This window comes from Lepisma saccharinum, chromosome 13 (genome assembly GCF_977018435.1).
Source record: "Lepisma saccharinum chromosome 13, izLepSacc3.1, whole genome shotgun sequence".
In the NCBI taxonomy this organism is placed as follows: Eukaryota; Metazoa; Arthropoda; class Insecta; order Zygentoma; family Lepismatidae; genus Lepisma; species Lepisma saccharinum.
In genome coordinates, this window is record NC_139241.1 from 34,980,844 (window position 1) to 34,995,363 (window position 14,520).

At 37.7% G+C, this 14,520-nt stretch overlaps 1 protein-coding gene across 15 annotated transcripts in view; it reads right to left on the minus strand.

Annotated features, from left to right (window-relative positions):
- Rab3-GEF (Rab3 GDP-GTP exchange factor) overlaps window positions 1–14,520 on the minus strand; it is a 335,149-nt gene that overhangs the window by 61,827 nt on the left and 258,802 nt on the right. For all 15 annotated transcript variants that reach the window (XM_083134034.1, XM_083134032.1, XM_083134044.1 and 12 more), the window contains 2 exons: window positions 9,904–10,002; window positions 1,041–1,174 (listed from right to left, as the gene is read on the minus strand). In XM_083134034.1, coding sequence (XP_082990160.1) covers window positions 1,041–1,174; window positions 9,904–10,002 — 233 coding nt within the window. The remainder of the gene's footprint in view (window positions 1–1,040; window positions 1,175–9,903; window positions 10,003–14,520) is intronic.

Here is a 14,520-nt window from a genome sequence, read left to right on the forward strand (position 1 = left end):
TTTCATCTTCATTTTGATATAATGTAATAAGTAGTTGTTCTATGATATAATGTAATAAGTAGTTGTTCTAGTTAACTAAAAAAAAATAGGAGGAATCAAATGAGAACTGAACACAGAACCTTCAGCATGTGAAACTGTTGTTACCACGAGGGCACCAGCTCACTTGAAAGTCAGACTATATCTTTGCCTTATGAGAAGCATTTGGAAAAATTCCAAACTTTGAAGCATTTTTTTTTTTTAGAAAGGTAGCAAGATATAAAAAAAGACAGAATAAATGCAGAGAATAAAGCTAATATACAACTATTGACAAGTAAATTCATCATCAGGAAAACTAATATTAAAGTATATAAGATCCTCTTCAGACCAGTGATCGCATATAGCGGAAAAGTTTGGACAATGAGTAAAGCAGGTGAAGAAACTCTATGGAGGTTTGAAAGGAGAATAATTAGGGTTTTATGGCCCCTTAAAATAAATGAAACCTCATTGTGGAGATCCGATAAAGAAGTAGATGAAATTGTACAACAGAAGGACATGGTAAGATTTGTTTAACCATGAGAACAGACTAGACAGGTTTCGTGGGAAGAGTGGAAAGGAATAGATTACCACACAAAGTTCTGTATGAGAAGATATACTTCACAAGTAGAAGGGGACGATGAAATATGAGATGGAGAGATGATGTGAAAGCTGATGTTGCATCAATGCAAGTCAGAAGAAGGACGATTTGTAAGGAACAGAGAGGCATCAAAGCTGTTGATAGAAGCAGCCAAAGCTCACATAGAGCTGTAGAGCCAGTTTGTAAAGGGTGATCAGAAGCATTATGTTCCCACTGCCATTAGTCAACAGGTAAGCATTTGTTGGAGGCTGGATGAGCCCCGGAATTACCTTATCCAGGGACACTTGTCAGGAAAATTCCATATCTGATTGAAAATCAAACTCCAATCTCGTGTGTGGTAGTCAGATGTCCCATCAACTTGGCCACCACACTTTCTATTACTGTAGATGCTACTGTTATTAATGAAACATGTGTAAAAGGAACTTACATCATTTAAAAGAGCTTGGTTTTCAGAATTGGTAGTTGTGCGTTCAGCATTTTGTGTTCTTTGAATTTCCTCCTGCCGAGTCTTGTTTGTCGAGTGACGTATCAAGGAAGACTTTTCAACAAGACCTTTTCGACCTGAAAATATAAAAACAAAAGTTTTAGTGTGTATGATACTTTATACAAACCACATAAATTTGACTATCTTAATAGGTTTAGTAATTAGGATAGCATCTCATAATATTTGAGGTTCAGAGTTCAATTGCTAAACAAGACACAGTTTTCCTTTATCTATTTTATTCACTTTGCCTATCCATTATAGTTAACTTATAGGCAAAAATAACTAAGCTAGAAATTAGGCTAGAGAAAATCCTGGTGCGGTTGACTGAAAACAACAACAATAACATCATTAATAATAATAATAATAATAATAACGATCATCACAATCACGATTACACCTGAAAAAATTTAATCATCATTCTCAATTGATTGTATGTGGATGCAATGACTTGCTAAACATACAAGGGTGAATCAAATATAAACAGGAATTTCTTTTGCATTACCAGGGAAAGTGTGGTACAGCCAGCCCTATGGCCTTGAGGTGGGGGGGGGGTATAGAAAAGTCTGAAGCACTCCACCAGGGATCGATCCTGGTATACCTTCATTATAAGGTGAAAACATTACCACTACACCATCCGAGAGGTCTTGAAAGGAACACAAATAAGAAATTAGAGGAAAGAAAAAGAATGAGAGGAAATGGATGGAGATATCTAGAACAGCAGTGACTGACTCTCCTAATTGTCACTTGAAATTTGTTACTCCAAAGTGTTTTTTTCTTTCTATATTGTAGAGATATGGAGATTATTAAACCGAGAAAACCTCGTCATGTTAATATTCACACTTGTTTATTTCCTGGACTTGTCCGACCAGCGAGTGATCCCAAGAATGCGCTAACTTGTAACTTCCGTAAAACAAGGAACTCGAAAGGCAAACGCGTGGATCTAAACAGGATCTACCGCGTTCGAAAGGTTTAACAACCTTTCGACGCCTAGAATGATAAAAGCAAGCTCCTACCCGGAGCTCGCTCTCTTTTGGATTCTGACACTCATCGACGCTACATGGATAATTAGTCTAATTACTTTACAACACATTACACTGCTGAACTACGACGATGGAACACGGAGTTACCGCTGCCTAGCATGCTACAAGGCGCAAGGGATTGCTCGGTTTGGTGAGCTGAGGGTCGCTGGATAGAACCTTGGAACTGTCACGATTCGGTCTGCGAGAAGCATCAGGACAAGACATCACACACATCTACCAGGTATGAACAAGTGTGAATAACCTTTTACACCAACTTTCCATATCTCTACCCTCCTACGGAGCAGGTTCAGCCAACAGATATTATTTAGCTCTACCTAAATGTTTAAATGAAACTTCCCTGTGACCTCAGATCCCAGGTAAAATGGGATTACAACATGGGGGAGATGCTTCAGGCCCTTTTTGCAATTAACTACCCTCCTGTACGAATTGTTTTACATTAAACTAGTCTCCCTCCCCCCTCCCTCCCACTTTGGGAGCATTTTTAAAGTAAATTTTTAGTAATTCCAATTCATACTCCCGCAGTACGCTTAAGATGCGTCAGAGCCAGTGACAATTTTGTGTATTACCCTATGGAAAACAACCCCTCTTTTTCTTTTATGCCGAGTCCCCCCCTCCCAACAAAAATCTAGTTCTTCTGCATAACATGTATTCAAGCATCATTCACACAGGAATGAGAACACTTGCTTATACTTATTTGACCAGCGATATATTAATGACATAAATAACTGTATACCCATACTTTCATTTGTTCTTTGGTCAGCACGACGAACCTTCGTTTATGAATACGTCACAGATAGCGTTGCACGAACACCTAGATTCCTCCCACGACCAAATCATAGAGTTAGCAACTGCAATCACGGCAAATCCAATAAATTCACGACCTTTATCCCCAATTCCCTCCCCTCCACTAACACGGTTAAGGTCTGCTAATAGAAATTACCCTCAATTTGTCCTTGGACTAGCAACACCCGACAGAAACCGACCCCAACCCTTAGCAAGTACCCCAGCTCCCGTTTCAACTTCCTCTAACACTGTTAACAGTTCTGGTAACGTAGCTGTACAAATTTCCACCACTAACATGGCCACCCCAATCCCCACTGCATTATACCCGGCACCATTTAGCGGAAATGACCCTAAGCACATTGACTCATTTTTCCTCAAGTTCCAAAATGTAGCACACGCCGCAGGATGGTCGGAAGCTAAGCGTAAAGAGATGCTACCTTTATTTTTGACGGACACCGCTTTAACTTATTTTCATGACATACAGAAACGACCCAATTTTGTAGACTTGACATACACCCATATCAAAGACGAGCTAAGTATGCTATTTAAGGGATCATACCTATCAGCAGATCCTGTACAGATAATACTCCAAAGAAAGCAAATGATAACCGAACCCATCCATACCTATGTTATTGCTAAGAAGGCATTAGTCCAGCAATACTTCCCGAACGCCACTGAAGAACAAACTCTCTCTTACATCATCACGGGACTGCGAGCCAAATACATTGGCTGTTTAACCAACAAGCATTTCGCCAAAACAGAAGAATTAATTGCCCACCTACAGAATTTCGAACGCCAGCAGTCATTGATTAATTCACGTATGTTGGAGGAGAAATTGGAAATAGATCAGGCAATCGCCCAGGCGAGCTTGCCCCAGACATTCACCCCGTCACCACTTCACAGCTGTTCGCATGCACAGGTCTATTCCCCCCTCCCCAGTAATCCACTCAACCCGACTCAGCAGTTTGTGTCATACAACCAGTGTCCATCTCCTTTCCTTCCACCATCGACTCATCAAGTCCAAAGTCTACAGTCCAATCCCGCTCCCGTAAATAATTCCCACACAGTGTATCAAGGAATGTATCATGTACCGAATTCTGATAGTGCCCGCTCCGCGGCGCCACCATCCGTAGCCACTGTGGAACACGCTCAAAGTGCTACCTCTGGTGATGAAATAAACAAACTCTCATCACAAATGTCGAGCATGTCCCTCTTTTCGAACGAACAGATGAACGCAAGTTCTCTTTTTAATTTTTGTTCAAATGTGTTGGAATTTGCGAAAACGGCTAATCAAAACGCACAGAACAGAGATTTCAACAAGGGGAATAATAACTCCTCTTCTTACAGGAATAATAATAATAGAGCTAATCACAGAGGTAACTTTCGATCGAACTCCCGAGGCCAATTCAGAGGTAATAGTAACAAGAGGTTTCAACGTCGAGATCAGGGTAATCGCGACGAAGCAAATACATCAGCCTGTAAATTTTGCGGTCGTTATAATCACGAGAGCGACAACTGCTTTTACAAGCCACAACGAGACAGTGGTTTAAACTAAAATCGTCTTCGACTTGCAGGAACGAAATCGAAGATAATACCAGATTAGATAAAGTTCCTATAATTGAGAGAAATGGCCTATACTTTATTAATAGTAGCACACAAGGGAAACAGGTAGATTTACTTATTGACGTGGGTTCCCAAATCTCAATTTATCACTCCCATCTTCTTCCTTCTGAAAGAAAAACATACAAGGTACAATCCACAATCCAAGGTGTGTCCGGATCGAAACTGAGTGTGTCTGAAATTGTAGTTCTTCCAATCATAATTGGAAAGCGTAAATATTCGCACCCATTTAGAATAGTAGATTCAACTAATGTCCCTCCCCTTTTAGGAAATGACTTTTTGAGAATGCAGAGGTGCGAAATGTCATTAAAAGACAATACAATAACTCTTTATCATTTAGGACGTACTCCAGATTATAGTATTTTAAGATCAAAGTACAAGACTCACCAACTGTCCCATGACATATTTACCCAAATTGAAAATGTAAATGTGTATGAGGGAAAAGCTACCCTTTCAAACACAGTTCAGTTAAGTCCACGATCCAAGACTTATATCAATTTGAACATTACCACTACGACACCTAACACCCCTAAGCCTGTACTTTTTACCCCATCTGCTTCCCTTATGACCCAGCATGCAGTAGTCCTTCCCAATGATACAGTAAACACTCAGTCACCTGTAATTCCCAAAGACAAACCTATAGAAAAGACTAATCATGACAAGAAAGATGATGATGATGACTTATTCTTTCATCAAGTATTTCATGCACAAGCAGCAGATTTTGATATTAGTTCAGAACAACGTAAAGACCCCTATTTCATAGACATTGTTGACTTATTAGAAAACAAAGACAAACCTAGTAATCCAAAACTAGAAAAGCTTTCGTATTCTTATGTACTCAAAAATGGAGTCTTATACAGGACTAATAAAATCAAAACTGGTAATTGGGATAGACTTTGTATTCCCCATGCATTAAGAAATCAAGTTTTCGATCTTATTCATGCACACAAAATGAACGGAAGTCACCAAGGTGCACAGAAGACATATAACTTAATGCTTATGCGTTACTTTTTCCCTAATATGAAGAAATTTGTGTACGATAAGGTTAGACATTGCATCCCTTGTCAGATTTCAAAGAAACCACAAAGTTCTAAAGCACATACCCTGCAAACATTTCAACCAGCCCAAATTCCTTTCCAACGAATTCATATTGACGTATGTGGTCCTTTAGTCTCTTCAAAAATGCACAAATACAAATATTTCCTATCGGTAGTTGATAGTTGTACAAGGTACGTAATAACAGCTCCTTTGGCTAATCATGACGCACAAAACATAGCAACAGCCCTAGTTGAGAAAGTCTTTTTAGTCCATGGCATCCCGGAAACGATCTATTTAGATCGTTCAACACCCAATTCAAGTTTACTCTTACGAGAGTTAGCTAATATTACAGGCGTACAACTAAAATATGTAGATACTTGTGCCCATTTCACGAATGGATTAGTTGAAAGTTCATTTAGTTACTTAAAGAAAGCTATGAGAGTTTTTGTATTAGAGAAGAAGGCTTTGTGGTGTGACTATTTAGCTAGCGCAGCGTTCAGCCACAACGTTACAATCCATTCTGGATCACTCCAGAGCCCGTATTTTACTTTATTTGGCTACAACCCAAGGATCTTAGCAGACGCAGTCCTTCCTTCGAACCCCGACAATGTTTCCCAGACGAACGCACAGAGACTTGAACTCCTGACTTCCATACGTAAGACAGCACATGACAACCTGCATAAGCGTTACGAACAGCAGAAAAAGTACGCAGACCGCACTTCTAGGCAAATACAGTACTCACCAGGACAACATGTATGGATTCTAGATGCCACTCCAACTCCAGGCGTGTCAAAAGCCTTTGCGTCCTCTTATAAGTACAAAGGAACTATTCTTCGCAAAGTTAACGAGAATTCCTACGAAGTAACTTTCATCGACGGCAGGAGTAAACAAAAGACTGACACTATTACCATTTCTAGACTCAAAGCCCGCTACGACTAGTGCCATGATAACCCCACTAACATTCATTAACTCTCCACTCTGTTATCACTCGCTTTAGCCTCCTCGCTCCTCGTTGCGTACATTGCACATGCTAGCATCCCATGATCCAGCATTTTCTCACGCTCATCGACTCCCCACCCCCCTCTTTCCACTTCCCGTGCTCGCACTGCATTTCTGCGTTAGAACGAACTCATTTTTATTTTTAACAAGATTAGGATTATAGAATGCTATCTCAATCGTCGGAACATTTATAATACATCTCTTGCCTAATAATTAATTTTTTTTACTGATATTTTAATGTTATTTTATAATATGCGATTAAACGCATAGTAATAGTCAGAACATATCACTTAGCTGATTTGACTAATAAGTACTTAGTGTGTTTATGGTTCTCACTAGCAAATATTTTTTTTTCTTTTTCTTTCTTTTCCCCATTTGCTGGTACATATACGCTCAAATGAAGAAAAAAGTACAAAGACATAAAAAGAGAAAGAACTAAGATAGAACAAGATCAATGATTTAAAGAACAAATGAACTGCATAGAACTTGCTTGAACTTTTGGCTTTTTGGCCATAGCAATTTTTATTTACGCTCAGGTGTAACGCGAACTGCTTCTTTGAAAGCTGCAATGCACTAAATATGTTAACAAAGCATATAATAAATATAGGCAAATGTTCCCACTCTCTCCTTTAATATTATAGTTCCAATATTGATAGCATACAACATGGTATAGCTCATATCCCATGAAATTACAATCTACTGTATTTTTCAACGAACTCTTACACAAATCTATTACTTACTCTTTTTCACTTCTTTTTCATTTTTTTTTATTAGCAGCGAATCGAAGGCGCTTAAACCTTTGTCCACAAGACACGTAAAATTCTTGCAATTGCTTTTATAAACGACATTTACACATATTACAGAAGGAAATATCTCGTAATCACTTAGTTCGTTCTATTATCGCTGAATTCTCCTTTCTTTTCTCATTTCATTCCCGGCTAAGCCGACTATTCTAACTCCCCCCCGTTGCGCCCCGGCGAACTTTCCTTACAACATGGAATTATTCCCCACCATTCCCCCCCGGCGAACTCCCCTCATGTAAACCTGTTAATCATAAACAGGCCCCCTTAAAAACTCTACATCAAATACGTAATAACGCCCCTTCGCCGTCATTTAAATTAGATATTACCTCCCATCCCCCCCCAAAATAATTCTCCAGTTTTAACTGAAAGTCCCTTTTCAATTGATTTTATAACCCGTCATCATTTATTGTAACTCTGCTCCACTACCTTTTACATTTTTCCTAATTTTTCCTTTTTTTTTGCGCTTGTTTCATTCTCATCGCCACGGATGTTACCGGACCCATGACGACCACCGGCTTGTACCATCGAGTGAGAGACCTAGGCTCATCGCAGAGACCGACAACGATTTTGTGGAGTTCCAGCACCAAAGGACCCGTTCCCGTCTGGACCACATGGCTGATTTTCCATCTCCCAGGCCGCGACCCAGATGTGGAGCGCTTTACTCAGGATGTCTCTTGACCCAAAGCGCCATCGCAAACTTGACTTCCAGACTGCCCTACCATGACGTCACGGCGATCTACATCGACAAGGCCCCGCCCACTCCATGCGTACTGCCCGTGTTTACTGACGACACATGATACTTAATGTTATTTTTCATCGGCTAAAAGTGTTCCGGTGCTCAGCCACGTCAACTACCGTCAGGCACGCGCAATTAATACACACGCATGTCCTTTACAGTGCCAAAAGTTTGTGCCCATGGGTACTGCCCATACTGGATTAGAGATACGTCTCTTTCTTTTGTGGTTTTTTTTTCGTCAGCTGCAAAGAATGTCCAGCTTATGGCGACATGAAGTTTACAGCGTTGCCATGGCAACTCACCTCAAGGCTCCGCCCCAGCATCGTGTGTGATATGCCGAGTGTACTTTGAACTCAGCACACAGTAAATACAACCACGTGCGTTATACGGCAGTTGTTCACACTGTGCTGACATGTGTTTTTTTTTTTTCTCGTGTTGTCATCATTCATTCAAAACTGGTTCAGTGTCACACTTATGTAATTATTTGTATCCATGCCTCAGAACTTAGTTATTTGTGCTCGTACTTTTTGAGTTTATAAGAGGCTATGACCTACAGTTTTCATTTTTTTTCTCTACATGTTTTTATATTTTTCTCAACGGTGTTTGGTGCTACGTTATTTTTGATGATATGACTATTCTGGTGATTTCAATTTTTTTTTATGGTGATGTGAATCTTCTGGTGATTGACTTGCTGTATTGGTTTTCTACGAGTTTGATATGTTAATAAATCATAATTTTTAAATATAACCTACTCCGGACGAGGTAGTCGACCATCACAGAGTGGTTCGATTATTTCAACAAGGGGAATGTAGAGATATGGAGATTATTAAACCGAGAAAACCTCGTCATGTTAATATTCACACTTGTTTATTTCCTGGACTTGTCCGACCAGCGAGTGATCCCAAGAATGCGCTAACTTGTAACTTCCGTAAAACAAGGAACTGGATAGGCAAACGCGTGGATCTAAACAGGATCTACCACGTTCGAAAGGTTTAACCTTTCGACGCCTAGAATGATAAAAGCAAGCTCCTACCCGGAGCTCGCTCTCTTTTGGATTCTGACACTCATCGACGCTACATGGATAATTAGTCTAATTACTTTACAACACATTACACTGCTGAACTACGACGATGGAACACGGAGTTACCGCTGCCTAGCATGCTACAAGGCGCAAGGGATTGCTCGGTTTGGTGAGCTGAGGGTCGCTGGATAGAACCTTGGAACTGTCATGATTCGGTCTGCGAGAAGCATCAGGACAAGACATCACACACATCTACCAGGTATGAACAAGTGTGAATAACCTTTTACACCAACTTTCCATATCTCTACCCTCCTACGGAGCAGGTTCAGCCAACAGATATTATTTAGCTCTACCTAAATGTTTAAATGAAACTTCCCTGTGACCTCAGATCCCAGGTAAAACGGGATTACAACAATATGTAGCTTTGTTGCAATTATTATCAGACAACAAACATTGTTCTCGTATTTATATTATAACCATCATTGATTTTGCTGCATTGCCAGCAGTAAATTTGTACTTTGAATTTTGTAGTAAATCATTTCGTTAAAGACCTAGTGAGTTTTGGAATAGTACTGGGTGATTGAACGTTGTCAGAGAAATTCCCAACCTGAGATCATCCACCCTGGGAATTAAATCTGGATCCAATACACACAGTTAGATACCCTATCAATTGGACCATTACTATATAGCACACAAGAATGCTACGGTTATTAATGAAACATTTACAAAAGAAACTGAACTCTTTTAAAAGAGCATGTTTTCATACCTTTTGGAAATGGGCCAAAGGGTTGAACTTTTTCCTTGCCCTTCGGAGCTGTTGCAGTCGAACTTGGACTTATGCTTCGTGGAGTGTTACTTTTGTTCCCTGGAATGGAAATGATCATATTGCAATTTGTTTAGTGTAAATTACGCAATTCATATATACTATTAAGTAAATGAGAAGTTGGTACAAAGAAAACATGTCTAAATGCAATAATGTAAATACAATAACATCATCTATCTGACAAAGGCTTGTAAGTACTTTTAGTGTATGGGTCATTTGTATTTGGAATCTGAGATTCTTACAGAATCATGTCATTTTTATGATTCTAAGCTAAAACTGACATTTATGTCTACGCGTCAAGTAAGTGACAATCAGGGTTGACCTGGTATCGGTTAGTGGTATTGGTATCAGAAATTTTTGCTTTGAATTTATCACTGATGCCAATTTAGTCCAGGACCTGGCTATGGTTTTGTAGGAAAGTTTGAGTATAGATAACTTCTCTTCACAAATGCTTATTCGGTGCCTTAGGAAGTAATTTTGACTTGGGTGGACATTTTCCCACTATGACATCAATAAAGATGGGGGCCACTCGATCACAAAACTACCCATATTTCTGTTAATACTTGACCGATTTTGATGGAAATTGAGTCAGTAAGTTGTAATTTGTATTTAGAAGGTGAATGAAGATGATTTGTAAAGCGTTTTGTCTCTTGTTTTTTGTTTTTCTAGTTATCTTTTGCATAAAAAGATCCATAGATACTTTCACTTAATGCATATTGCAATAAATTCAATATTACCGTTGAGTTTGCTTTTAAGTCCACTTTATGCACAGAAAGGCTCATCGGGACTGGACCTACAGTTTAAAGTGAGACCTGAACCACTACAAGGCTCCACTGGAATCGAACTTGGAACCCCTTGATGATTGTATGATTTGGTTTATTTTACTTTGCTTTTCTGCCACTTTTGGCTAATCACGAAGATGAGAATGAATAATGATATGATGAAATTGATCAAGAGACACTCACAAAGTACACACATGCCAGGCCAGGATTCAAACCCAGGACCTCTAGTGTTGTAACACGCTGTGCTCAAAGGCGATGACTTTACCACTGTGTCAGTAATCATAATGCAATGATACCATGAATGAAGTGGCTTCATACTACCATTAAAAATAATATTTATCATGAGTGATTATATTGCAATTTCAGATTTTATCTAACATGGGTTTGTACAAGCTGAATCGGTCCCCTCATACTGCCACACCTACAAAAGGAGCAACAGTTTAATTCATGTTCCCTATGAAGGTCTAGCATATTTTTAACAATTATACGCCCTAACAAAGTTTTCGGGATATTTATTTAAGTTATTTTCTCGAACATCACCATCTTCTATCAGTCGAAAACCAAACCAAAGGGTCAATGCGAACAACCACGTCATCTCTTGTAATAAGATCTCAGCAAATGCTCCCTACCATCTGCTTGTGTGGCAAATCTTGTCCACCCAAGTCAAAAATACTTCCCAAGGCACCTACTAAGCATTTGTGGAAAAAAATTCTCTATACTCAAACTTTCCAACAGGGAAAGGACTAATTGATGTTTTTCTAAAGTCCAGTGTCTGCAAAATGTGCGACACATTTGCAAAGCGTTTAATATATAGGGTGTTTTTTTTTTAGAGTGATAGAACTTTGAATTGAAATAGAACACATAAAAAAAATAAGTTTGAAGCCAATTGTGTTTTCATTTGAAAGATAGCTTTCTGACATTTACTTTTTGAAAATAATTTCCGGTGTATGTCCACCACGACTAGCTGTGATGAACCAGATTCGATCAGTCCAATTTTGAACCACTTTTTCAAGTAATTGGAGACGTATGTCGTTAATAACACGAGTTATGTTGGCTTCCAAAGCATTAATTGTTGCTGGTTTATCAGCATAAACCAGAGATTTTAGATATCCCAAAGAAAATAATCCAGTGGCGTTAGGTCCCATGATCTTGTGAGGCCAATTCACTGACAGCACCGATATTTCCGAAGTGCTCTATACATTTGGCGAACAGAACATTGATTTTGGAAATATATTTCCACAATTTGTAAATGTTGTTGCGGCGTCAGTCTTTCCATGATCATTTGCCAATGCTCATTGATATGAAATGACAAAACAACATGTCATCAAAACAAAACAAATGACTGCTATCCCTATCGAAAGTTCTATCACTCTTAAAAAAAACACCCTTTACATAGAAATTAAACAAAATTCATAATTCTCATGAATTTCCCCCACACATTGTGTAATCTCCTGATTTTCTCATATGTGAACAAATGTTTTTAGAATATTCGATTTATAATGGAATACTTATATATTAGCATTTGTAAGTATTCTGAATTGTTATAAATTGTAACATTGTTAAAATATCAGTATTAGTGAAATTAGTTAGAGATATTGGTTAAAATTGTATTGACTCAGCCTTTGTGATGAAATAACTTATGCACAAAAGGGATAATTTATTTCTTTGGATGTGTAAACACTGCAGTATTCTTGACAAGCAACGTTGGTGGAATACTTTCTTTTTGTGATTAGCTCAAGTTCAATTATTGGTGGACTCAGAATTTTAATAGATAACAATGAAACTGTACAAATACTAACTGCAACTTTCTAATACATCAAAATATTCACACAATTCACATGGATCTTTCTCAAGTACTATAAATAGTTTGAAGTATAATGCCAGTTACAGGGCATAGTAAGTAACAATTAACTAAACAATGAAGTGTACTAAACAGTTACTTTAAAAGTGGACAGTGTACAACATACATTTTAAAGTTATGTATAATTTTATATTATATTAATTTGTCCATCTATCTGGATAAATATAAATGAGAGCCATGATGATTCTGTTGGTACGGCATCTGGCTGCCATGTGGGAGACCTGTGTTCGATTCCCAGGGTGGTGTGTGATTTCATGTGGGAATTTCCCAGCAGTGTCCTTGAATGGAGAAGCTCTGGAGTCCACCAAGCCTCCTGATAAATGGATATACCTGTGGGCAACTCTGGGTGAGGGAGCACCTTCTGGAGCATGGTGCTGATCAAATCGTCTCCACAAATGGGCAAGACTGTGAATGTGTGGGACATTTTACACACACACACACACACACTCATTCACTCACTCCCACTTTTTCTCTTATTGATGTATCAGTTTTATAGATAATATTGCAAATAATTTTATTAAGCCCGTATTACTGTAAATATACACTTTAACTTTGTGAAATAAATATGGAATGTTTTCTGAGGCAAACCCGTTGCAATCCGATTGTTAATACATTAAGTAAAAATGTGAATAAGCAATTCATGTTCTTCATGGAATGTTTGCAATTTTATAGTGAATTAGTTATAGTGAATGGGTTATTAGTATGAAATTCGTATTAATTTGGTATTGGCAAAAATTTCAATTTCTTTCATCTCTAACATAAACAACACAAGAAAAGTAGCTCAATAACATGTAAAGACATATACTACACAAAGGATCCATCACTACAATTTCAAAGTAGAAAAACACAGCAAAATAAAATAATTTTTCAAATAATTGCCTTTTCGTGTTATTGAGATACTCTCTTGTCATATTATTATTATTAAACTTCATGAAAAAATATATGTAATACAGACAAAGTAAAATATGACAGTTTTTGAACGTTTATTGGTAATTAGTTGCTTTTAAAAATAAAACTGTTGAGTACTTTATTTGTTAAATCAATCATTAATCATATACATTGTGATTGACACTAGTTTTCATTCTCTTTACAGCTGTTGGGAAAGATACATGTAAATTGTGTAAAAATGTTTAGATACTGAAAGAGTTTCAGTCATTGTGATTACAGTTTTAACATTTTTAGTGGTATGAATGAAACCACACTGACAATCTGGAAAGGATTCAGATTCTTGGTGTTGATAATAATCTATTTGAAGCTCTTTGTCAAGTAACAAAATTACTTATACTTGATGTTGATATCATCAGAAGTCCCTTTTCATTATTGCAATTATCCCAAGCTTTATGAATACATAATAAGATATTTACCTTATGAGAAGAATTCTTGCTAGCTACTTGTCAAGACTAGTTTGTATTTGGTTATTTAATGTCACTCTACATTGAATGTCATGATCATAATTGTTAAGTGCTGCTGTGTAAAATGTTTGTAATATATGTAATGATTCACAAATAATATACACTCCTCATTAATGAAATAATTATAACACTATCACCTTGTAACCAATGGGATCTGGTTAAGGCATATTGCACAGTGGTTTGAATCCCACTTTAAACTTAAGATCTAGCATAACTTAAGATTTGAGCATAAAGTGAACTTGAAACACAAACTCTCACAAATACTCTATACATATCTAAATACACTACAGTCCCATTTAACCGAATCCTGATTAACCAAATTTCCAGGTTAACCAAATCGCTAAGACCGTGTTTTATGCTGGAGTTCTTGAGTTAAATGACTATGTATTATAGTAAGCTTTTTATTTATGCCTAGACGCTGAAATACATATGTACTGTATATCAAAATACTGTACGTATTAAAATGTACGTACTATATGTATATCAAAAAACCTTTATTCTGGTT